The following is a 27,311-nucleotide window of genomic DNA, read 5'->3' on the forward strand; positions in this document are numbered from 1 at the left end:
GAGGAGTAAGGGAGGTCAACAGGAAAATTCTTCTACCGACCTTCCCCATTATAGACAGCCAAATTAACCCAGTGCAGATACGTCAAATTTAGCTACGCAATTCCCCTAGCTAGAATATCTGCAATCAACTTTCTTAGCCTTGTGTAGACATAGCCAAAGAGATATTTTGACAGTTCTGACCTCAAATATTTCATTGCATTTTCTGTTGTGGTGCAAAGCTGTGAGTAAGGCTTATGAAACCTGCATTGGTTGCGCATTTTAGACTCTCTTTTATTATTTATTGCCAGTAGGATGGGACCATAGACTACTTTTGTTTCTAGGGCATCTCCAAATCATGCTTGCAATCTCTGGTTCTTTTAAACTTTTCCAGTAGAGTATGAGCCAAATTCAGCCTTGATTTTAATGGAGTTGCAAATTCTTATGCTGGCACTGAGTATTGCCATTTATACGTCCCTCTGTTACAGTATTTTTGCAGCTCTGTTATATGCTTAGGACAGCAGCACCCTTGAAACAAAAGAAAATGGGACAGAACTAATTTAACTCTGATGATTAACATTCAATTGGCATGAAGGTGAACAGCATTCTATTAAAGGGCCTTATTTGTGAGGGGGGCTCTATCACACTTGTGTAAGAGCGACATTGTGTGGAATTTTCTATTCTTAAGAGAGCTTCAGTTTTCAGATGAGAAGATTTTAATAATATGGAGCCTCGTCCAGCAGAGCCGTATGTGAGTAATCCTTACTCTAGGGAGTAGGCTTATTGGCTTTCATGAGCCTATTGGCCTTAGTTAGGATTACTAGCATGAGTAAGACTTAAAAAGATAGGGCCTATAACAGACAAAAATTAAAAGAACTGTCTTTTCACACCCGTAAGACAGTAGGACCATTACATTAAAATTCAATTTCACCAGGAAAAAAAAATCCTTCTGATCTAGTTCCTGGAATGTGACATTTCATGGGTGTAATAAGGTTACAAACAGATTATAAACTGAAACCCCATAAATCCTTATTGTGCTGTATCAAAGCTTCTGCTTTGCATAATACTCTTATGCCACAGCATACAAGCTAAAGACTATTCATTTGTTCTCATAATGGTGACCAAAGAGCCAAAAACACCATTCAAAATCCAAATGTACTTATCAGAATGAAAGAACCTGAATACTGAAGTCCATGAACTAATGAACATTTTACATGGCAGTTGTCTGTAAGATCATTAACTCTATTGGTATGTAGCAAGTTTTTCAGCCATCGAGTCGCACATGTATATGTTGCTAAATAATCATCACTAGCCCAGTAAAATGCTTTAGTTCTGCCTGTCTCTGTATCAGTGAACAGCTCCCAGATTGAGGTACAATCCAGACTGAAGGACAGAATCTGACTCAAAGCCATCAGGGTGATGAAAACCATCAGGTTTATTGGCAAGTGTTTTATTGTGTTCTGCAACATTATATGCTTCCTTACATGGGATTAGCACATTGCAATGCCTTCACCCAATTCATCCATCTTCTCTTCCTCTTCCATCAATGGCCAACTACCATTCCGATGTCCTTACACATGTCCCTGACACGTTTCTGCCCCTTCCTCCAAGGTAGTGAAGAAGCTCATACAAGGTTAAAGTAAATGAAGTGGATTAACAGTTGACTTTGGCAGCCAATTATTTTAGACTTTCCTGGAAGATGAGGGATAGCAATGAGAAGGGCTTTGCAGAGCAGTTTAGTGGGGACATTCAATGCTTTGAGATGGCATAGAAGAAAGTGAAGATGACTGAGGGAAGAAGGAGAGAGTGGGAAAGGGTAATGTGATAAGGAAGACTGAGAGATAAATAGGGAGGAGCAAAAGTATGCAGTGTCTTGAAAACAATCACAAAATGCTTGATGTTCTGGAGAAGGAGGGAGCCAGTGGAGGGATTTTAAGAGTGGAATGACAATCAAAGCACTAGGAATGTGGTTCTACTGCCTACATCTTGCATGGATTGGTGGGACCTGTTGAATTTTAGGGAAGCCAATGAGAAATGGTTACACTAATGAGGGCAGGAGTTGATAAGGGCCCAGGTGAGAATTTGGGTTGTATGGATGAAGAAGTAAGAGTCAGATTTTATCATTGCTGTCTAGGCAAAAGTAGCAAGATTTGCACACTATCTGACTGTAGATAAAATGATGCTGCTATAATTAAAAGAGAACAAAATTAACTGCTTGTCCCTATTTAAACAAGAAGGAATACGATTTACATTACATTCACCAATTGTTTTGTATTCAGTGTATTTATCTACCTTATGAACCATTTTATTCACATTTTATTTTATAGGTTGACTTGTACAGTCACTTCTTGAGGGTTTTTTCCCCCCCCTTTCAGGAAATATGAGTGCACATAAACTTCTCTTTACTATTCTGATTTCGTTTCAAAACATTGACCATCTGTATTTTTTGGTACAGCCCTATGTAATATGAATGGACTGCAGAGATGTGCATTTGAAACATAAACCTTTAAAGATTACATTGCCCAGCACATCTGTTCAGATGCTGCGTGCACCAACATGACTTTTAAGAAATGGTAATGAAGTTTAGAAACCAGAAAGAGAACAGTCATCTTTTATAGGAGAACCACATCTGTTTGCCATGGGGACACTCTAATTGTGAACATAAGTGATTTTATTTGGTTTTCTGATTGTTGTCAGGACTTAGATTAGCATTATCTTTTTGTGCTCCGGTATGAACTACTGACTTTCTGTAAGTCTGACTTTTCTGTGAGCTACTTATGGAGCTGATACTGATTTCATCTCTGATACTAAGATCAAGTTTAAACTCTGGAAATAGTTTAATATTATTACCTTAATGGAGAGAACTGCAGTTTCTGAAACAGGAAGCCACCTAGTAGAAAAGATGGGAAAGACTATTTAGGAAGACTGCAAAAACAATTGAAGAATTGTAATGACAAAGTTATAAAGACTGGGATTTTCAAAGAAAGTTCAGTAGTAGTAGGTAACCAAACCCTATTGACATTCTTTCCTTTAGGACTCTTTGAAAATCTAAGTTTAGGGTGCTGTTTCTGAAGCTGAGCAAAGAATGTGAACAATTAACCTTCCCACCCTCCCACCCCCAGTTTGATTTTGTGTTACAACATCTGGATCCTGATTCAGCACTCCATCCATGAACGTAATGAAAACTTAATCATGTGAAACCTTAAATGTGTTGTCGTAGTGAGTAGAACAGCACAAGTTACCTTTTAGAAAGAGCAAAACACAGAGAACCAAATTCTGACTTTGGACACTTAACAGAGATCCCATTTTCTATAATGACAGCTGTGCAGGTGTTTTGGAGGGCTATATTTAAGTCTTCACCCTTTGAGAAAAGCTATTTAATGAGAGATCAGCTACATTACAAAAAGTCAAAAGAAGTCTGGAATGGTGGGAACTCCACTTGGATTAAAAAAAAAAAAATCATTGCTATATGTAATTTGTTCCAGGCGCACATTAAGTAAATATATCCACTTAAAACAAAACATGCTGTAAACGTGGAGTGAGTCAAAATGGGTGGCTTGAAATTCAGTTGTACTGATTTTATTGAATGAAAAACTTACATATGTATAAAGTCAGCAAAAGCAACGATTACTCACATAGGCTACATCTACATCGGCAGCCTCTGTTGACCGAAATCATTGTTGACAGAGAAACCTCATTGTTGACAGTACCTCTCTCGACAGATTGCATCTACACATAAAAGGAGATAGAAAGAGCAATCTGCTCTGTTGACAGAGAGCAGCCGGATTGCCGTCTCTCAGCAGAGCGGCTGACTGGAAGCTCTGCAAACAGGGCTGCAGGGGGAACCGGAAGCCCTCTCTGTTGACAGAATTGTCTACATGGGCACTTTGTCAACAAAACACTGTCATCAGAGGCACTGTTCCAGAGATAATGCAGGTGACTGAACAGCTGAGTTTTGCCAACAAACTCTCGACAGAGCGCTTTAGCCGTGTAGATGCTTGGCGAGTTTTGTCGACCAGAAGCTACCCATGTAGACACGGCCATAGAGCATTTGAATAAGACTTATTACTCGATATGATAAAGGTAAATTGAGTCCAGAGTAAAGTGTCAAAAAAAACCACCTATGATCAACTTAATATTTTTGTGTGCCTCAGGCCTGGTCAAACCCTACTGATGTCAGTGGAAAGCTTCACTTTGATTTTAATGCAGGAGGCCTTCAGTTTACTTAGATTGTAAACTCTTTGTAGCCGGGACTGTCTTTTTGTTCTGTGGGTATATAGTGCCTAGCACAGCGGGGCCCTGATCCATGAGTAGTGTTCCTGGGTACTCTGATAATATGAATATTTAATAAATAAGTAATAACGTCTTCAGCCAGAGTCATAGAACGTCATAGAGTTTAAAGCTAGAAGGAGCCACCTGATCATCTATGAGTTAAACTGTAATATTGTTTGTACCTACATAACATATAAACAAAACAAAAAAGCAGTCATGTAGCACTTTAAAGACTAAAAAATAATTCACTAGGTGATGAGCTTTCGTGGGACAGACCCACTTCTTCAGATCATATCCATACTGGAACAGACTCAATATATATAGAACAGTGGTCCAAAAATTATCAAGGTTGACAAATCAGAAGAATTGTTATCAAGGTTGTTTTGTTTTGATATAATACAGACTAACATGGCTATCTCTCTGTCGCTATTCAGCATATAAACAATGACCACATACATGGAGAGAAGAAGGAGTTTGTATGCCGCTGGCTGGATTGTTCCCGGGAGCAGAAGCCGTTCAAAGCCCAGTATATGTTGGTGGTACACATGAGGAGACACACAGGGGAAAAGCCACACAAATGCACTGTGAGTAAACAATACAGAGTTCTAGACTGGACCAGGATGCATAGGATCACTTGGGGAACATAATGGGACTGAGGGTATGTCTACTTTATACAGCTTTTAGTGATACGGATGTTTCGACACAGCAATGTCACTAAAAGTCAGGCAGTGTAAACTCTATTGGCACTTTTGCCAAACTCCCCTCCCTCCAAAAAAAACTCCAAAAAACAAAAACCATCTTGTAGACAATGCCTGATTCTCCACTACCACTCCACTGCCATCCCGTTTAGACTTGTGTGGAATGTTAGTGCAAACAGCACCATGACAGCATGGTAATCTCCACTTTGTATGGCTGAGAAGGTTCAACATATCAGGGCAGAATGAAGCCCAGTCTGTCCACTAAACAGTCTGTTGTATCCTTAAAACTATATTATTTAACCATGCACTAAGACATTTGCTTGTGTGTTTAAAATCACTTTCCCTCACTAAAGAGCATCCAGATCCTGGTGCTGACCAAGAAAAATTAGTGACTGTGTGATGGTTTTAAGTGTTAAAACAAGCACGGACATATTGTTACTATACCATGCTTGTAATTGCTGGTTTACACAGTCCTGGAAGTACTTTCCTGTGATGTGTGCCATATTTCAAGGGAAGGAAAGAAATCTTCCCTCACACGGGATTTGGAAAAGCTTCTGGTCTTTGAGGTGTTTTTTGGGTTTTTCATTTTATTGGTTAACTTTTCTCCAAGTCCAAGTGTGTAGAATAATCCCAATGTGCATGTTGTCTCCAGTTTGAAGGTTGCACAAAGGCCTACTCCAGACTAGAAAACTTGAAAACACACTTGAGATCTCACACTGGAGAGAAACCATATGTGTGTGAGCATGAGGGCTGCAACAAAGCATTCTCCAATGCCTCCGATAGGGCCAAGCACCAAAACAGGACTCATTCCAATGAGGTAAGCAAGGACATAGGCCAGGAAAGGGCTCTGACTGCCCACAGACAAAATGCTGTCAAAAGAATGTATTATGAAATACAGACACAAAAATCCTCAAGAAGCAAGAAATAAGTAAGTTAATGACCTCAAATCATGTAACAGTGTGCTGATGTAAAGAAACTCCTTGTCATTTTAACAAGAATCAAAGAAGGGGACCGGCTGGCTAATCTGAGGGTAACATTGTGTGGTAAAGAATGAAAAGGCTGTAATCCAGTAATAATTTTCTCACTCCCTGAAGTGGAGGGAACACTCTGCTCCCAACGTTTTAAGTCTTCTATTGTGGTTCTGTGGTGACATCTGCTGGCTGGTCAGTAAGAGAGTTAACTGACTGGAGGTTTTTTTGGTGTCTGGTTGTATAAATTGCTGAGCATTCTTGACTCCCTATAAAGTGAATGGCAAAGGAGAAGGAATGGGATTAAGCTTCTACTGCTGCCTGCTATGGATAAATGTGTAAGTATCTCAAAGGGGCTTGTCTTGTCCAAACTTCTGAGTTCTTCTCCCTACCCCTCTTTTCTACATTTCACTCTATCTTGCCCTTCCAACTAGATTCTGCCCTAAGCTTCATTCCTCCCTTCTCCCCAGTCTGGAATTTGTGGCTCTTCTTCTCTCCAAACTCCTACCAATTCCAAAGCAAGGTCACCTTTCTCTGGTGATTTCCCACCAGATCTACCATTACCTTTCAATAGGGATGGCATGCTGTACAAATTTTGCAGTGTCTAGAGCATCCAGACAGCATTGTATAGCTCCATATTCAGGTCAAACATGGATGCACGAACTCCTCAAACTTCTAGACTTGCTGAAACATGATAGTAGATTCCTGTCCAATACTTGAACTCAGCTTTGTATTTGTTCATACTTTTCTGGAATCGGTTTGTTCATCCCTTATAGCCTATCAGGCACAAACAAGGCGGATCGGGATGTTTTGCTCTGCTTTTTAAGTTCTAGATTACACATTCAACAGTGAATTACTACATTTAGTTAATGTCATTGATGGAACATCACTTTCTGGCACTGGTGACAATGCAACAACAAAAGCAAAAACCAAACAAACAAACCACAAATTTTACCAGAAGTATATTTCACAGTCAAGTGTACTGGTGCGATAGACCAGGGGTGCGGTAGCTTTTTACATCAGGCACCACTTTCTGTCACTGCAATTAGCCAGGCTCTCCAAAACCCATCTAATGTAACCCAAATGGATAGAAATTTTAAATATATTCATATAAAAAAAAACCCCTTTCGGCACATGTAAGAAAATAAGTATATAGAGTGTAAAACATTTAGTAGTGGGTATGTAAATGTGAATACACATATATAAAACATTAACACATTCTAACATTTTTAATGAGATGGATGAGCCTGACACCCAGCAGCCAATGATGCTGCACCCCCCTTTTGAAATGTCATGCCTTCTGAAGGAGCCCGCCCCCAGCGTTGCTCACCCTTGCTATAGGCCCAAATGCTTAGCTGATATAAATTTACATAACTCCACTGACTTAATGGCATTTAAAGGTGAGCTGATAAATTTATGACCTTAAGGAATATTTATAGTTATGCGAGATCTGAATGACGATGGTCATCAGATCACGTGCTTAGGCATTTAAATTGTTGGGGATGAGGAATAAATTTCCTCCTTGGTAAATGGAAGAGTTTCGCTTTTCTCTGAACTTTTGGGCGTTAAATACAGGCAAGCTGCATTAGGTTAAACCAGGAATCTGATCCAATATGGTAAATCCCTTGGGGATTGTTGTAGCTTCATTGGCATCAGCGGAGCTATGACAGTTTACTCTGGTGGAGAATTTGCCTATGTTCCTACTTTTGTCACACATGTAACAATAATGTGGGTTGTGCTCCCTTCAAAATCAAGGAGGAGGAATGGATTTTATTAGGTGTGGTCAATGCTGAGACACTGTCGCAATGTCATCGCCTTGTCAGTGCATTCGCTGTGGCAGGGTATCATTGTTATGCTTAACTGCGCTCAGAGGAGTTCTTTGGACTCTTACCAGGAAACCAAATCTAACCTCAGTCTTTCTTCCCACTGATTTTGGCAGAAACCATATGTTTGCAAGATACCTGGCTGCACAAAGCGCTACACGGACCCCAGTTCTCTGCGGAAACACGTGAAGACTGTGCATGGCCCCGAGGCACATGTCACCAAGAAGCAGCGTGGAGATATTCACCCAAGGCCTCCACCATCAAGAGACCCGGGCAGCCATTCTCAATCCAGGTCACCAGGCCAGCAGACTCAGGGTGCAATTGGTGAGCAGAAGGACCTCAGTAACACTACCTCAAAACGAGAAGAATGCCTCCAGGTGAAAGCGGTCAAGTCAGAAAAACCAATGGTATGCAACATTCTGTGCTGCTTTTTTTCTTCCTCTCTATTATCGTTATGCATTAATACATTCCATGATGCTGCTTTTTTTTTTTTTTTACAAAATAATTTATCTTTTCAATGGTTTAGAAAAAGTAACAACACTTTCAAATTGATTAGTAACAGAGAGGGAGCCGTGCTAGTCTATGTACTATCAAAACAAAAAAGCTGTCAAGTAGCACTTTAAAGACTAACAAAATAATTTATTAGGTGAGCTTTCGTGGGACAGACCCACTTCTTCAGACCATAACCATACTTTATGCTTTTTTGTTTTAACACTTTCAAAGTATCTGATTTTCAGAAAATGCAAAGCACCCCACCCTGAAAATTTGACTCCTTTAAGGTTTCTCAAGTTCAGCATCCTAAAATGGAGGCTCCTAAATTACTAGTCACACTTGAAAAAATAGGCCCTAGTCTATAACTGTGGGATTGCATATTCTGTCTGAAAGCATAATACGTTTTTTATCCAACAATCTTAGATACATGTTCAATTAAGATGTTCAATCATGAATCCTCAGGTAGTACCACATACATGCATGTGAGGGGGAAGAACCAAGGTTGTGTGTTCAAACTGAATATTCGCATTTCCCTAGTGTTTAACTGTGCACCCTTAATTTTGCTTTCATATACGTGTATGCATTTGATTTTCTGAGGTTTTTAAATCCTTTTAATAAAGTCCCCAAGTTTACCAGAAGTAAGCATTGTATCTCTAGGCCAGCTGACACCTACCATCTAATAAACTTTGATTTGCCTTATTTGCATTCCCATTTCTAAAGGGGACTGTAGTGTAGACACAGCCTATGTGTAAAAGACTAATCAGTATTGGAGAAATACAACACTCATTTATAGTTTAGTTGCTGCTTCCTTTGAAGTCAACAGGAATTGTGTGATTAACTTCAATAGGAACAGGATCATCTTCTTAAGAACCTTACAAATATCTTATAAATCTTATAAATGTCAGTCTGTATTGGAAACAAGATTGATCTGAAGAAGGGGGTCTGTCCCATGAAAGCTCATCACCGAATAAATCATTTTGTAGTCTTTGAAGTGCTACATTGCCGCTGTTTTGTTTTGTTGGAATATAGACTAACACGGCTACCTCTCTGTTACTTCTTAAGAACCTGTTTTTCAAGGCTCTTAGCATCAAGCATACAGCTTATTGGCCATCCTTGGGAATGATGAGTACTCTCGATGGCTGGGTCTACACTTACCTTGAATATCAATAGCCACTACATAATTTTAGGCATGCCAGTTGCCTACCAAAAATTGATTTTGTAGCCATTGATATTTATCCCTGTTCTCACTGCAGAATGCCAATAGGAACACTCCTCCCGTCAGCATTCATTAATCCTTGAGACTCGCAAGGAGTTCTGGGGTTGACGTTGACCCTGGAATGTGCCACTTCGCTCATGCACAAAACGGCACCCCAGATGATCGAACCCAAGTGTTCAATCTTCCATGGCCAGTGCAGACCCAGCCTGTGACAGGGGTTTGCAGGATCACTGCCTTAATTAAAGCTTGTTCAGTGCTTTGTAGGTTTAAAGCAGGGATGGGGTCTTCCAGACTGTGGGTCAGATCTGTCTCCCTGCTTAATTTCTTCTATCCTGTGGCAAGTCTCCACGCCACAAGCTGTAAGCCCTGAGCCTTGGAGTCCCCTCACGGGGTTGGAGCTTCAAGCATCAGCTCTCATTGACCTAGGAAGCTCCACATTGTACCCTCTCCTGCAGGCATTACCCTCACAGCTCCCATTGGCCAGGAACCACAGGAAATAGGAGCTGTAGGGGCAGTGTCTGCCATCGAGGGCAGCGTATAGAGTTACTTGCCCTTCCTCAGGGGCTGGAGGGACACATGCCAGCTGCTTCCAAATCCAGGGACTGTGGGATGTAGGCATCCTGCACGCCACCCTGAATTCCAGCTCCAGCTCTGATTCCTCTCCCACACCCAAACTCCCTCCCAGAACCTGTACTTCTACCCCCTGGCCCAGCCCTGAGCCTGCTGCAGCAACCCAACTCCCACCCAGACCCTGAATCCCTACCCTAAACTCCAGTGATGAGCTGCCTTCTGTACTCCAAACCCCTTGATCCCAGCCCCGAGTCCCCTCCTGATCTCCAGCCCCGCCCTAGAGCCAGACCCCTAGTCAGAGCCCTTATCTCCCACCCACACACCAACCTTCTGTCCAGCCTCGAACCGCCTCCCATATCTTGACTCCCTCATTGTTGGCCAACTTTCCCAACCAGACAGACCAAGCACCTGCAATGGTATGTGGTGTATCCAATCAAGAAAGCTGGCAACCCTGAACGGCAAGGAGAAGCCCACATCTAAGAGCTGGAAATTTATTATTAATTATTATCAGTGTTATTGTCATTTATTGCAACCACAGAACTGGCTCAGCCAAAATGAAGGTGTAGTTTGACATATGTAAGCCCTCCCAGTTCAGGAGCTATTAAATATTTGGTACATGTTTTTCAAACACAAAATGATTTCACAAAAAGTTGCTTTTTCCAAAATCAAAATTTTCAGTTTTTTTATATTCTATTTTGAAATAAATTGAAAAATGATAAATTTTGTTTTTTTCCTGGGTTTTTAGTTTGTTGTTGACCTATTTTTCTTGTGGTTGGACATGGGGAAACAAGATCAAAATAATGGGAAAGAAAACAGAAACCTCCTACAAAAAATTGAAAATAAAAATTGCAATAAAAGTGATTGAGAAAAATTTCAAATAAAGGTATGGTTTTTGGGATTTTCAAACCAATGAAATGAAAACATCTTTGTAAATTTCAATGTTTGTTAGATGTTTTCGTTTGGATAGCTCTATTAAATAATGCAATATTTTCTCTGAGTAACTATCTCCTTCTCTTCAGGAGGATACAACTGGATAAAGAACTTAACTTATTCAGTGTCTTCACAATAACTTGTACATGCCCATTTATTGTACAATGAAAAGGCAGATCCTTCATTCTATAGTCACATAATCCCCACTTTGCTTAGTTGCTTCAATACCCCCCACTCCCTGGTAGCAGTTACTCCATAACTAAGATGTACCACTTGAAACCCAAATTGGGTAATATTAGTTTTCAGTTAATAATACTCCAAGGCTATGTCTACACAAGAGGCTTTTCCCTGCAAAACTGGGCTTTTGTCGGGAAAAAACACAGAGCGTCTACACGCGAAATGCACTTTGTCGACAGTTTGTCAGCCAAACCCAGCCATCCACCAGCAGCATTAGACCTCTCCCTGTTCAGGTATAATGCCTCTCTCGACAGTATTCTGTCAACAGAACAGCTCCGTAGGGCCATGTCTACACTAGAATCATTGGTCGACAGCAGTTACTGTCGACAGAGTAATCTCAACAGAAGCCCTGTCAACAGATTGCATCTACACACAACTTGCTCTGTTGACAGAGAACTGCTAGACTACACGGCCCTCTGGCGCCAGAAAGCAGAATGGCAGCTCTGCAAAGACGGCTGCCTAGCAACCGGAAGCCTTCTTTGTCGACAGAAGTGTCTACATGACATGTCCGTTGACAGATTGTTATGCCTCAAATTTTTGAAGGAATACTGTTGAGGCTAATGCAGAGTTCTGTCGAGAATCAGTCGACAGAATGCTTTATAGAGTGTAGATGATCCCTGAGTCGTATCGACAGAAGGGCCCCTTCTGTCGACAAAACTGTCTAGTGTAGACCCAGCCTACATGCTCTGGGGCCCTTTTGTCGACAGACAGGACGTCCAGTTCACCAGACAGCCTTGTTTGCAGAGCTTCTGGTCAGCCGTTCTGCCAAGAGAGGCCTGTGCAGTCTGTCTGCTTTCTGTCGGCACAGCAGATTGCTCTTTCAATCTGCTTTTAAGTGTAGATGCAATCTGTTGACAGAAATTTTGCCAGAAAATCCCTTCCAACAGTCACTTCTGTCGACAGAGGCTTCTCATGTAGAAGTAGTCCAAGGGTCTAGTGTAACTCCCAGTGTAGTCAACAGGAAGTCTTCTGCCAAAGATAGTAACTATTACATTGGGCTCTGTGGGCCCCAGCCATTCCTGCCACTTAGGTGAGTAGTCCATTGCTGTTAATGAAGATAGTTGAGTAAGAAGTACTAATGTGGGTAAAGCTTTGCAAGATAGTTATTTTTTATTAATTGTATTCAATATTTATTCTCACCATAAATCAACTATGTAAATAGATTATTAAAATGTAATTTAGTTTTCCTTTTTTTTTCTTGGTTTTCCTTACTATGAAAGTTAAGACATGTCCCTTGTCTGTCTACTAATCCAATGTTTCTTCTATCTAATGCTCTTAAATGTCTTGTTCTAACTTCCTAAGGACAGTGGGTAATAAGGTGAGGGGATTTAAACTTCTCTGAACTTTTTTCATTGCAACATCATTGCCTTTTTTTAGCCCTTTGTTTCTTGTCAAATCATTCTTTTATTTAGTAAGAGGCATTCCATCAGACATATTCCTGAATGTGTAATGGATATTTTACTACACTTGGCATGTGAAATAGCTATATCATGTTGGTGAAATACTTTCAGATAATATGCGTATGGTAACATATTATATTTAGATATATACATGTCTATAGATACACATTTCCATAATCATTTTCTCTACTTCTGGCTCATTTCGAGTAACTTGTGTGGCTACAAGAACAGACTTCTGACCATTAGTGTTATTAATTTAAATCCTGTTCAAAGGATGAAGCTCATAGCTCCCAGATAACATTTGTTCTTTAGTGCCTTCACCAAAGCTGCAGTGATCAAGTTTGGAAGTGTACCACATTCCATGTTGACTTTAAAATATAAGCATTGTTGACGTTTGAAATAATCAAAATTATTATTACACTTGCGTATTCATGACAGTCATACTAAGTTGCTGCTCTGGCACAGGCTATACCTTTGTTGTTAAAATCGAAGACTACATTGATAACCATAAATTCTTGTTGGAAGTCACATGAAGATCACATGCTGATTGAAAACGCAAAAGCCTAAAAGTAACATAATAAAAGAGATTACTATTTACAAGACTGTTCTTGGAAGCAAAATGATTTTTGCATGTCGGTGGTTGTAATAGCTAACTGGTACATCCAACAGTGAAGTGTTATTCCTAAAGAACCTGTCTCTCTCCCTACCTCCCCAGTATAATTTTCTTATTCTTTTAGGGAAGACCCTGCATTTCACAACCTGCAAGAATACCACTGCAAGAAAATAAATATTCTGGATAATTTGTCTTATCTGTTTAAAAGAAAATGGAGTTGTTATGGCAGGTCAATGTCCCTTGTAGAATATCATCTTGGGCTGTCACAAAGATGGGTGATCTCCAAGAAAGTGAAAGTTTTGGCTCAGTAGAGGGACATCTTTCTAATTACAATACATCTGTGCTGGAGCTAAAGATGTTAGCTCCAGCCCAGGTTGATGTACCTGTGCTAACTCTTTATCAAGTTAACATGCCAAAAATAGTAGGGCCATAGCTACAAAAGGCTAGCTACCCTGAGTTCAATTCATCCGAAACATGTGCATGCCTTTGAATTGGATAGCCTGTCCTGACACACTCTCCACTTCTATTTTTAGCGTGCTAGCTCAAAATTAACACAGGTATAGCTACTGCAGCTGGAATTTACCCAGCCAGCTCCACCTCAAAAGGTGTTATATTTGAGTGTGCTTGTGAGGTCTTCTATTTGGTGTTCTGTTCTCGAGAATTTCTATTCAACAAATAGGTTATTTTATTCTAACCTCACATCCCTCCAACACCATAGAAAGCAGAGCTTGCTTGCTGCTAGCTGAAGCATGCAGCTTCATGTATGTGAAGCATGTATGTGTCAGAGTCCTGCACTGCAATGCTTTAGTTGACTTGTACAGCTCTACTTTAGAACGACAGCACTTATTTTACACAGATAAAGCTGAGGTCTTTACTACCCATGACCAGTCAGAAATTGTGGTCCCAAAGGTGCATCAATAAAGCTGATAATCAGTTAGAATATTTTTACACTGAAATTTGCTAATTTCTCATTGTTATGATATGCCAAAGTTTAAACCCTCAAAGTTCCTGTAACAGGACAGCAGGACTTCATGATCAGTATTGCTTCATATTTGTTGCCTGTATACTTTTTTAAAAAAAGCCCAAAGTGATGAGTTGTTGTTTTTCACCAGCGGAGCTCTCTAACTTGGCCTTGGTGTCATGGTCCAATTCCAGTGTGGGTAGTTCCTTTCAGGTTACCTGCATTTGGTCTTGGTTCGAATATCACTATCAAATAATGGCGATAGTAAAATTTATCCTGTCATTTCAACTGGATGCACTCTAGGGCTGTGTCTACATGTGCCCCAAACTTCAAAATGGCCACGCAAATGGCCATTTCGAAGTTTACTAATGAAGCGCTGAAATGCATATTCAGCTCTTCATTAGAATGCGGGCGGCCGCGGCGCTTCAAAATTGACACGGCTTGCCGCCGCGCGTCTCATCCAGACGGGGCTCCTTTTCGAAAGGACTCTGGCTACTTCGAAGTCCCCTTATTCCTATGAGCTCATGGGAATAAGGGGACTTCGAAGTAGGCGGGGTCCTTTCGACAAGGAGCCCCGTCTGGACAAGACATGCGGCGGCAAGACGCATCAATTTCGAAGCACTGCGGCCGCCCGCATTCTAATGAAGCGCTGAATATGCATTTCAGCGCTTCATTAGTAAACTTCGAAATGGCCATTTGCGTGGCCATTTCGAAGTTTGGGGCACGTGTAGATGTAGCCTAGATGTGTAACCTGGAAAGTGATTTAATTGATCTGTGATCTTTCCAGATGAATGGTGCCATTTTGATGTATGGTACTTTCTGTTGGTAAGCTATTGATATGAATTTCAACACTGAGGCACGATAGTTTTCAGTGTGGTTAAAAGTCAAGTCGACATGTCAAAGATCTGTTTAAGCATTGCTTTTGCTGTTCATTTGTTTTTCTTTAATTCAGTGTGGAATAACATCTGTTTATGAGGTTTCTTGAAATCAATTCCTCAGCATTCTTTGCCTAATTCTAATTTTGTCATTCATTTTTTATTTCATTCAGACATCTCAGCCAAGCCCTGGTGGTCAGTCTACATGCAGCAGCGAACAGTCCCCCCTCAGCAACTATTCCAACCATGGGATCGAGCTTAATCTAACCAGTGGAGATAGTGTAGGAGACCTCAGTGTCATTGATGAAACCCCAATCATGGACTCTACCATTTCCACAGCAACCACAGCACTTGGTTTACATGCCAGGAGGAACATGACAGGGACCAAATGGATGGAGCAAGTCAAATTAGAAAGGTTGAAACAAGTTAATGGAGTGCTTCCAAGATTGAATCCCATTCCACCTTCAAAAGCCCCAACCTTGCCACCTCTCATAGGAAATGGTGAGATATGCACAACTGGATTAATTTTATTGTCTTTCTTTAATTCTTCCTTCTCAGACTTGATGTTTAAGGCCTTGCACAGATGGCACAACTCAAAAAATTTGTGGGAATTTACCTCAGAGCTGTAAGACTGACCCCTACGTTTTTCTATATATATTTTTTTAGCTCCATAAATTAAAAATTGTACTACACTGTTAGAAATTGGTAATCCCACATTTTATATTCCTGCAAGTGAAAACTGTTGCTCTGATTATCATTCTTGAGGTACTTCGATTCCCAGTAACCAAATGTTTGATTTCCGGTATCATATTAACCCACCTTCTTCCAAAGTAGAGTGATTAAATACTATGTAGTTCATTACGTGGTGTTGTTTCAAGTAAGGCCTTTAAACCTCAGATCTTATCTGCTTTTCATAGCCATTATGAACTACCTTTTTAAATGGGCTTTCACCTGATCTCTATTTGCAAATGTACAAACATTTGCACAAGGGGGGTGATAATCCATGTATTCTTTCTAACATGAATCACATGGAGGCATGCTGGACTGTAAGGGTATGTCTACACAGCAGTGTTATTCTGAAGTAAGATATTTCAGAAGAGCTGTTGGAGATCGGGAGAGATCCCAGATGACTGGAAATAAGGCAAATGTAGTTCCCGTCTTTAAAAAAAAAAAAGGAAAGAAGGACAATCCAGGGAACTATAGACTGGTCAGTCTCACCTCAATCTTTGGGAAAATAATGGAGGGGATCCTCAAGGAATCCATTTTAGAGCACTTGGAAGAGGGGAAAGTGATCAAGAATAGTCAACACGGATTCACCAAGGGCAGGTCATTCCTGACCAATCTAATTAGCTTCTATGACAAGGTAACAGGCTCTGTGGACATGGGGAAGTCAGTGGATGTGATATACCTTGACTTCAGCAAAGCTTTTGATCCAGTCTCCCACAACAATCTTGCCCATAAGTTGAGGAAGTATGGATTAGATCCATGGACTATAAGATGGATAGAAAGCTGGCCAAAAGAAACCTGATACCGTTCAACAAGGAGAAGTGTAGAGTCCTGCACTTGGGACTGAAGAATCCCAAGCATTGTTATAGGCTGGGGACTGACGGGCTAAGCAGCAGTACAGCGGACAGGAACTAGGAGTTATGGTGGATGAAAAGCTGGATATGAGTAAACAGTGTGCCCTTGTAGCCAAGAAAGGTAATGGCATATTAGGGTGCATTAAGAGGAGCATTGCGAGCAGATCGAGAGAAGTGGTTGCTCCCCTCTATTCGGCACTGGTCAGGCCACATCTGAAATATTGTGTCCAGTTCTGGTCCTCCTGGTATAAAAAGGATGTAAATGTGCTGGAGCAGGTTTAGCAGAGGGCAACAAAAATGACTAAGGGCCTGGAGCACATGACCTATGAGGATAGGCTGAGGGATTTGGGCTTGTTTAGTTTACAGAAGAGAAGACTGAGGGGTGATTTCATGGCAGCATTCAACTTGCTGAAGTGGCGCTCTAAAAAGGATGGTGCAAAACTGTTCTCAGTGGTGATAGATGGCAGAACAAGGAGCAATGGTTTGAAGTTACAGAAGGAGAGGAGGGGGTTGGCTATTAGGAAAAACTACTTCACCAGAAGGGTGGTGAAGCACTGGAATGTGTTGCCTAGAGAGGTGGTGGATTCCCCATCCCTAGAGGTTTTTAAGTCCCGGCTTGACAAGGGCCTGGCTGGGATGACTTAGTTGGGGTTGATCCTGCTTGAAGCAGGGGGCTGGACTAGATGACCTCCTGAGGTCCCTTCCAGCCCTATGTTTCTATGAATAGTTTATTTTGAAATAACGCTGCTACACACAAAATGCATTTTGACATAGCACTTAGCTATTTCAAAATATAGCATTTACACATAATAGAACCTATTTCAAAACAGAGCCATTGGACACACTGTGGCTTATTTCAGAATCGGTTCTATTCCCTGTCTACATAGCCTATTTCCGAATAGCTATTTTGAAATAGGCACTATTCCTCGTGCAATGAGGTTTACATATTTCGACATAAGCCATATGTTATTATGAAATTATTTCGAAAGATCAGTCGCATTGTATAGACGCTGCGAAAGTTATTTCAAAATGACATCTATTATATCAAAATGACTTTGCTGTGTAGACACGTCCTTAGATTCTACAGCACTTTGTATAAGAGATGGGGTCTGACTTGGTGCCCTTGGTTTAGGGCACCTCCCAGAACTATTGGGTAAGCTACGTGACCAATTGGCTGCTGCAGTCCATCTTAGTAGTGGTTGCACATCTGCGGTATTGTGTGTACATTGTTTGTGAAGTGCATAAGTGAAAATGAATGGCATAAACAAGATGCAAAGGCTTATGTTTATAAAAAAAAAAAGGGAACTGAGAATGTTTTATTACAGTTGTTCTAAATATTCTTTAATAACTCTTTAAAAATTACTCAAATTTCCAGTTTGTATATTTTGTCGTCTGGTGGCAGGGCAGGTTTTCACATGAATGCCAATTCAATTAGTTACTAAAATTCAAAAACAATTTCATAAGAATATGAGTAACCTGTGTCCTCAGTCAAGGTCAATCTGAGTATCTTCATTTTAGTTAATAGAATTATATCAATGGATGCCTCTGAAGATGTGGCCTGGTTAATCTTATATTAGGATTAACATTGTAAAGTTGACCATAAAATTATGAGCTCCTCTACAAAAATGCTGTTTAGCCCCGTTTCTGATTACAGAGCTGTCTTGATTTCATAGGATCATATGGGTCTCTCCTTTAAATGCCTTTTACTTGTCTCAGAGCCTAAGCATTTTCTATCATTTGTCCTGATTAACATTCTTTTATATGTGAATTTCACCTCCAGGTAACCAATCGAGCAGCAGTTGCAGTTTAGGAGGATCCATGACTATTCTACCCAACAGAAATGAAATTTCAAGTGTGGACGTCACAGTATTAAACATGCTGAACAGGAGGGACAGCAACACCAGCACAATCAGTTCTGCCTACTTGAGTAGCCGTAGATCCTCTGGAATTTCACCTTGCTTTTCCAGTCGGAGATCCAGTGATGCTTCCCAAGCTGAGGGAAGGCCTCAGAACATGAGTGTCGCCGACTCCTATGACCCCATTTCCACTGATGCCTCCAGGAGATCCAGTGAAGTGAGTCAGTGTGATGGCCTGCCAAGCCTCCTGAGTCTCACCCCAGCCCAGCAATACAGGCTGAAGGCTAAATATGCCGCAGCTACAGGTGGACCACCACCAACGCCATTGCCTAACATGGAAAGGATGAGCCTCAAAACAAGGATGGCACTGTTGGGTGACTGCAGGGAGTCTGGAGCCTCCCCTCTCCCTCCGGTAAATGTTCCTCGCAGATGTAGTGATGGTGGGGCAAATAGTTATAGCAGGCGACATTTTCTGCCTCATGATATGCTGGGGAATGGGACAAGGAGAGCCAGCGATCCCATAAGAATGGTTTCCGACAACCTTCCTCTGCCTAGAGTCCAACGATTCAACAGTGTCAATAGCTTTAACCCGGCTGTTTTGCCTCCATCTATGGAAAAGCGAAACTTTATTCTTCAGAACTATACCCGCTCTGATGGCGGCCTGTTCCGTAATGTCTACTCCCCATGTCCTCCGAGTATCAGTGAGAATGTCACCATGGAGGCTGCTACCACGGAAGCGGATGGTAGTTTGAATGATGAGGATCTCCTGCCAGATGATGTGGTTCAGTATTTGAATTCCCAGAACCAAGGCCTGTATGACAGCTTGCCAAACAATGTTCTGGACAACAACAGAATGCATCCTGGGTCAGCGATGGGGAACAACAACTTTGACCAGGCCTCTTTGCCAACCAGTCAGAGCAGCTCTGAAGCAAACAAAAGTGACCTGCCAATTCAGTGGAATGAAGTAAGCTCAGGAAGTTCTGACTTGTCGCCTTCCAGAATGAAATGTGGTCCACGCTCTGCAATCCAGCAAACTCGAGTCTTTGGACTGTATAACAATATGATGGTCCAGCAGCAGAACCTGGAGAGAAATGATACGGCTCAACAAAATGGCTGTCAACACCTTGTGGAAAACAACAGCTCTTACAGTTTACAGCAAAACACAGCTATCAGCAACAACATGACCGCTAACGCTTTCAACATGCAGGCAAATAAGGCACAGCCATATGGTGAAAGCATCACCAGGCAGACAATGATTTCTGGGGCAATGGACGCTTCTTGTGGCATGGTAGTTCAAGGGCAGAAGTTGAGAAACAACAGCATGCTAATAAACAAGGCCCAGCAAAACTTTGGCCAGTGTGTGGTGACAGGTGAGCAACCTGTCAGTATGGCTAATGGGATACAGAGCAGAAATAGGATAGAAGAGGAATATCTGCAAAATCAGCCGGTAGGGGAAGGCATTCATTATCAGGGAATCAGTCACGCCAATCAAATGATGTTAGGGCAAGTTAGTCCTACCTCACAAATCAGCCTTTGTCAAGGGTCACAGAGTTGTCCACCGATGTCTCACAACATTGGAAACCAGCAGTCAGGTTTGGTGGTGACAAAGGGTTACCAGCCATGTGCCAGCTATGGAGGCAACAGACGCCAAAATTTGCTGAGAAACAATCTGACACAACAGCAAGGATTTCTAAGTGATGCAAACCAGATGTACAGGATAAATGGCATTAAGATGGAGATGCAAGGTCAGTCACAACAGTTTTGCTCTAATACGCAGAATTACTCTGGTCAGTTATATGACCAATCTGTGGGCTTTAGTCAGCAAGCTATGAAAACAAGTTCTTTCTCTATTTCGGAAGCTAACTGCCTGCTGCAGGGGACTGGTACTGCAAACTCATCAGAGCTTCTTTCTCCGGGGGCTAACCAGGTGACAAGCACAGTTGACAGCATTGACAGCAACAGCCTAGAAGGTGTGCAGATTGATTTTGATGCTATCATAGATGATGGGGACCATGCCAGCTTAATTTCAGGAGCCCTGAGTCCCAGTATCATTCAGAATATCTCACACAATTCTTCACGCCTCACCACTCCCCGAGCGTCTCTTACATTCCCAGCTATGCCTGTGAGCACAACAAACATGGCTATTGGGGACATGAGTTCTTTGTTGACCTCACTTGCAGAAGAAAGCAAGTTTCTTGCTGTTATGCAATAGACATGGGGAAATAAACTTCCGAGATAACTGATAAAAAGTGACTTTTTTTTTTAGTTGTGTATGTATTTTAGCAATCTCATCTCACCTAAATGGGATGTGTTTCAAGTATATTCCTTTTATGGAATAAGGACTCTAAAAACCCTAAAGTGTTGTAGGGAGAAACTGTCTTCCATTTCAGTTTTGAATCAGTATTGTTAGACCCACTCCTCTCTCTCTCTCTCTCTCTCTCTTTTTTTAATGTCTATACTTTTTTTCCCTTTTTTATCGTAAACCAATGTAAACGTGTGAAGTGCATGTTTTGTTTTGTTTTTTGAAGGTCTAATGAAAAGACCTTGCAATTTTCTTTTATTCAGAGGAAACACCATCTTGCATGATTGTTGCCAGTGTTTTTATTTATGTAGGCACAAAACAACCAGACGTGATATACACAATGCATACAGTAAGTACAAAGAACATCTGTGAATGCATCGCTGCCAGGCATACAACACATCTTTGAACAAACCTTCTCATGCTACTCCCTGATCATGTACCCATAGCTTTGTGGCAAAAGATATCCAAGGCTTGGGCAAATAAGAAACGCAAAAGCATAAAACTTTTGGTCACAGACAAGTGTGTGTGTGTGTGTGTGGACACATGCCCACATTTATATGCACGCCCAGACCTTGGATTGCAATTGTAGAGCAGAAGGTGAACTATTTCTCTGACAACCTCTTTGAGGAAAGTTTAAATATCCCTTTTGTGAACACAATTCACATTTTAGCAGTATTTGATGTACATTTTTTTCAGACTTTTGACAAGAGGAGAACCAAAATAAATGGATGTTTGGTGATTTGGGTATTTTACATATTCTTCCTCAAATGCAGCATTAATTTCTGTAATTAAATGGTACACTTTGTAAGCACCTCATTCTGCACTTTGAAACTAGTGGAAGTGTTACATTTGCTTTTGTAAGTGCAGAAACAGATTCCAAAATCCGGTTGCTCAAAGGCGTTTGAGTTCCTAACTCTTATTGGTTTTAATGACAGTTAGAGACCTGCATACCAGGGGATCTTGGCCTAAGTCTCTAAGGTAGCCCAATATCATTTTAATTCAGTTAAATGAGTGAGCCACAGAAGTTTAAAATCAGCTACTCTCTGTCCACAGAACATTTGCTTTTTAATAGTTATTAACTATAAGTCTTCACCATTCATTTGCATCAGGGTACATAGTTTTATTGATGAGGTAAATGCCTATTGACATACTAGAGAAACAACTTCAAAAGAACCACTATGTTAAGCCATGAAAAATAAAAGCCCACATTACATAAACTGATGGGCCATATTGGTTCCTGGTGATCACAACAGTAACTAATCTGTGCCCAGGTCACTATTTTTGTACTTTCAACAATTTTAAAATCTAAACTTCCGATTTAAAAAAAAAAAGGTTAAGAGAGTGTCACTTAAGAGATGATATGCTGGTAAGAAGGGTTTTAGTTAAAGCTAAAAATGCAGAAGTCCTTGGCACCCATTTCCCCCTCAGTTTGATCCAGTTCACTGGGATGCATTCTGCTTTCTCACACCAGCACAAATCTGAACTAAAAACCTTTATGATTTCAGTGGACTTATCCCAGCTTTAAACTGATGTAAATTAGAACAGAATTTGGCCCATCGTGTTGCAAGTTATCGCAGCACACTTTGTAACGTAGGGCTCCCCTCTAATACAGGCAAAGCTCTCATAGGTGAAGGAGTCCTGAACTCTTGAGGGTAAAATGAACATCTATGCAAGAGACCTCCACAAGGTCTATCCCTGACGTGAGTCACCCAGAAACCCTCTTTTGAATAGCACAGCAGTGGCAATCAGCTCGGACTCCAACTAACAGGCCTCTGGGTTACAAAGAGGGTGTTCATCATAAAACATTCTAGGTGAGGAGGGCCTCCATGCTAGAACACGTTCTTCCTGTCCTTTGATGGCTTTCAGGGCCTGTCTCTGGAAAGTGAGGGACTCTTTAGTGCTACCGGCCATGTCTGCTGAGGGGTTCCATTCAGAAAGAGTTAGTAAATCTTGAATAGCTGGTACAAACCTGTTACAGACTTGAGTGTTTTATGTTATGGAAGCGCACAAGCAGAAAGTACAACAGTGGGTTACAATACTAACAATGCCTCACTTGTTTATAGTGCTTTTCACAGTAAGGCTCAAAGCACTTTAAAAAGAATATCAGTAACATTATCTCCATTTCACAGACAGGGAAACTGACAAACAAGGTGCCAAAGTGACTTGTTCAAGGTCATCCAGCAAGCCAGTGGCCAAACCAGGAAACAGAACCAAAGTTTACCAAGTCCCAATAGCCTGTCCAATAGGCCATAATGCTATAGTCATAAACAAACAATCATCTATGGACTATTGAAATATGGGACTTAAGATAATGTCTGACTAGTGTTGGCACTGCTGGCTTGGGGAACTGTCTGTAAAAATGCTTGTTTAATTCTTGCTTTTAAGTTTTGGATATAAGCATTGTTGACAACTAAGTAAAAACAAGGTTCATAGGTTTTTCCAGAAGAGGAGTCCCTTAGATTATCTACTCTGGCCTATGTATCAGAGGCCATTCATTTTCACGCAGTTACCCCTTGCTTGAACCCAATAACTTGTGTTTCGCTAAAGCACAGCTCTCAGTACTGATGATTTGACATCAAGGCTGTGTCTACACTTGCCTTCCTTTTTCGAAAGAGGCATTCAAATGAGGGAAATAGAAAATGCAAATAAGGTGCAGATTGACATATCTGGTGCTTCATATGCACATTCTTCTTTCGAAAGAAGTAAAGCAGTGTAGACACAGCTCTTTCAAAAGTAAACCCCATCTTCAGAAGAACGCTTCTCTTTTTTTTTAAATGGGAAGAAGGGTTCTTTCAAAGATGGGGTTTACTTTGGAAAGCAGCTCTTTCAAAAGAAGAATATGCAAATGAGGTGCAAGATATGTAAATATGCACCTCATTTGCATTTTCAATTTCCCTCATTTGCATGCCTCTTTTGAAAGAGGAATGCAAGTGTAAACAGCCCAAGAGATGTTGGAGCTGCCATTTCCCGTGGCAGTTTGTTCCGACAGTTAAGCACACTTCTGTTTAAAAAGCTTTGTCTAACTGGTCCCCCTTTGGTCTTGTTATGCTTTTCTTTGCTAGATTAAAGAGCTCTCTAGTAACCAGTAGATGTCTCCCCATGATGGTACTTCCACAGTGTGTTTAAGGTACTTACCTCGTACCCTTCTTTTTGTGATTCTGAATGGCTTAGAACGTTTTAAGTCTGTCACTGTGAGGCATTTTCTACAGGCCTATTTCTTTTCTGTTTTTTTTCTTTTTTCTGCATCCTTTCTAATTTTTACCACATCCTTTTTGAATGGTGGGTACCAGAGCTATACCTAGTATTTTAATATTGATCTCATCAATGTCAAATAGAAAGTGGAAAAAAATCGCACCTCCTCACTCCTACTCCTTTGCTTAAATAGCTAAGAATCATATTAGGCCTTTTTGCTACCCCAGGAAGTATTTCAAGGGAAGTTGGCAGTCAGTCTCCTCATCCCAGTTCCTATACAGTGGTAAGTGTGGTTTTGAATGCTGCCTCTGTCATTAGGAATAGCAATGGAAGCCCTGGCATTTTAAAACAATGTCACAGAGAGAGAGCCGTGTTAAACTGAATCTTATCAAAACAAAAAAGCAGTCCAGTAGCACTTCAAAGCCTAACAAAATAATGTATTAGGTGGTGAGCTTTCATGGAGCAGATTGTCTTCTTCAGATCTGGGGATAGTGCTACACTGGAAATAGTGCTGAAAGTGAATTGGCATGACAATTATATAACAGAGAGGTACAAACAGAAAAATTGAAATGAAGACTGACAAATCAAGAACATAAGACGGGGTGGTGAAGGGGGAAAGGGGTGGGGAGAAACGTACTGGAAGGGTCTGTTAGGTGACTTGCCTGAGATCAGTAACTTAATAGACGGTGGGTTACAATAGTCACTTAATAGACCCTTCAGGTAAGCAATTTTTCCCCCCTCCACCACCCTTTAGCCCCCCCTTCTGTCCTATGTACATGATTTGTCAGTTTTCATTTAAATTTTTTTGTTTGTATCTCTCTGTTACATAATTGTCATGCCAATTCACTTTCAGTACCATTTCCAGTACAGCACTCTGTCCACATCTGAAGAAGTGGGTCTGCCCCATGAAAGCTCATCACCTAATACATTATTTTATTAGTCTTCAAAGTGTTACATGACTGCTGTTTTGTGAAAAAGTCTGTGTGTTTCTTCTCTCTGGACTGACGTTTAATATAACTTTTTGGTCTCTTCACATTCCACCCTTGTGTGTCCTTAAGAGCACCTCTGTCATTCAGCAAGCATGATTTACTTTTGCCAAAATGGCAGGCCTGCTTATGCCCTCCTGTGTTTTCATTTGCATCCATCAGGTGCGGCTGGATGCGTGACAGGTACTATTTGAGGTAACAAAGGAGAGGTCCAGAATGGATTTGCTCTGAAGCACTGTGGACTTAGATATCCCAATAGGTGTATAGAATTTTAACCCACTTCTAGGCAAACCCCTAAAATGGTACTTGTATTTAAGGTTGACTTTGTTTCTTTCATTTTTACGATGAAATGGGCAGAAAAATAGCTAGCCTCCCCACGTTACATTATGGCTTGTCCCAGCAACAGTGTTTCTATTCTCATGATGTATGTGCCTTATTTTGCGTTGATCCTGTAAAAAAAGAGGGACCAAGAACTATTGCCAAATTTTAGCTACAAGGCTGTGCTTGCCATTCAGCTAATAGCACATACCACTGTTATTAGTGTTTGAAATGTCTTGTAAGCCCTTGATATTCATGTGTTATTGTTCTTGAACTGATAGAATGTCCTCTATTAAAAAAAATTCATTGTCAGTCCTGCAGATGTGTAAGATAGTGTTCATTTTTCACTTTTTTAAGATTTTTTTTATAAAACTTGTAATCTTTTTTTTTTTAATGTGTAAATACATTTACCTATAGTAGGAGTAGTGTTCAGATGTAATAGGCCTTAGTGGTCTTCATTTGATAAATCTACAGTTATGATCTGATGTTTCCCGAGCCTTAGATCAATCGGAAGGGTCTGTAGCACTGTGTACATATAAACTGTACGTCTGCTTTCAGAACCATAGCTCTTTTGTAACAAAGAAAAACGTTTCTTACAATGTCAATAAAAACAAAACCTTTGTATTGAAGTTCTTAGCGTTCTGTTTCTTTTAAAATGCCTCTGGTGGATGACAGGGAGGGAGCCCTGTTTCTTTAAATACTTACCAGCTCTCTGCTTTCTGTTGATCTTCTTCCAGGTGTAATTTTTGATCAGGTATCTGTTGGCCAGTTGCATGTTTCCCTTTGCGTTAAAGTGATGGGCTGGGTTACTCTAAAGCATACCTGGTGGCTAGAACTATTTCATCAATATTTCAAAACACACAGGGATTGCCCTCTCTCACAACACAAGAAACATACTAGTCAATGAAAGTGAAAATGCAACCAATTGTAAAATAGCTAAAAAATGCTTTTTGTGCATAGCATGAAAGTGACCCGAGGAACTCGCTGCCACAGATAGCATTAATAGTAAGGTAATTATTAGATATTTAGTAGAAACTTTAGAGAGAATAATAAAAATAATAATTTATATAATGACAATGCTTAGCAGCCTCGTACAGATCAAAGTGGAATACAAACCTGTGGCCGTGTTCTGCCTAGTACTAGTTGAGAAGTACTTTATTCCACAAGTTTTATTATTGAAGGGCTAATATATACACACACACACACACCACTTACTTAGGGAACATGTTGGGCTGGAGGTTAGGAAGAGATGTCTCCTTTGGGAAGGTAATTCCATAAATATCAACTGGATTTTTATTTTGGAACCCTCCTCTGAAGCATCTGGTATGACCATTATCTGGACCATTATTGCTATCCATCTTGGCAATTCCTGTGGTTTTGGCTATTTCTTTTGTAACCCATACATACATTGCTGAGTTAATTTCATAAATGGAATGTACCTTCTCCAGGCCAGTAGCCATCTTTTAGTCAACTGTTTGTAAAATTGCCTAGCACAATGAGGACCTTGTCTCTTGGCATGATGTCAGTACCAGTAATAAATAACAACAGCTGCTAATGTCATCTGCTACTGAACAGCTTGGGCCTAGCTCTCCACTACTGCATCATTGAAGGCTGCAGAATCATTCTTAGGCTTGCTTGCTGTTTGCCACACTGGTTCTTTCATTAGTTAGCGACAGGGGAACAGCTTCAGCATTGAGCTAGAGAGAGCAAATGATTCTGTAGCCTGGCAATTAGCCAGGGTGGGAGACCAAGGATCTGGCACACAAGCCCTGAAGAGTATTAGTAACTAGTAATCCAAAGAGAAAGCTTCAACAGGTGCAACTGATCTCCCCTATCCCTGTGGTTCTCACTGGCAAGGTGGTAAACTTCAGTTAAGTTCCTTTGATCCCTCAGCCAGAGGGGGGACTTGAACTGATAAGAACGCTAAGTAGTGGGCTGAGAGTTATGATTTTTGTTTTGTTTTGTTTTTTGAATGGGAGTGGCACAGGAAAGTCTAAACTTACCTGGAAAAGTTAGGAAAGGGTTAAGCTACCCTTTCCCTGAGGG

General features: G+C 40.8%; 1 protein-coding gene across 1 annotated transcript in view; it reads left to right on the top strand.

The window, feature by feature from the left end:
* Positions 1 to 23,476, top strand: part of GLI3 (GLI family zinc finger 3) — a 315,057-nt gene extending 291,581 nt beyond the window's left edge. The window contains exons 11-16 of the mRNA XM_074988081.1: positions 4,683 to 4,832; positions 5,599 to 5,763; positions 7,854 to 8,144; positions 15,205 to 15,532; positions 18,392 to 20,212; positions 20,327 to 23,476. Coding sequence (XP_074844182.1) covers positions 4,683 to 4,832; positions 5,599 to 5,763; positions 7,854 to 8,144; positions 15,205 to 15,532; positions 18,392 to 20,212; positions 20,327 to 20,679 — 3,108 coding nt within the window. The 3' untranslated portion in view covers positions 20,680 to 23,476. The remainder of the gene's footprint in view (positions 1 to 4,682; positions 4,833 to 5,598; positions 5,764 to 7,853; positions 8,145 to 15,204; positions 15,533 to 18,391; positions 20,213 to 20,326) is intronic.
* Positions 23,477 to 27,311: the final 3,835 nt, after the last annotated feature.

Source organism: Carettochelys insculpta, chromosome 2, assembly GCF_033958435.1.
Source record: "Carettochelys insculpta isolate YL-2023 chromosome 2, ASM3395843v1, whole genome shotgun sequence".
NCBI lineage: Eukaryota > Metazoa > Chordata > Testudines > Carettochelyidae > Carettochelys > Carettochelys insculpta.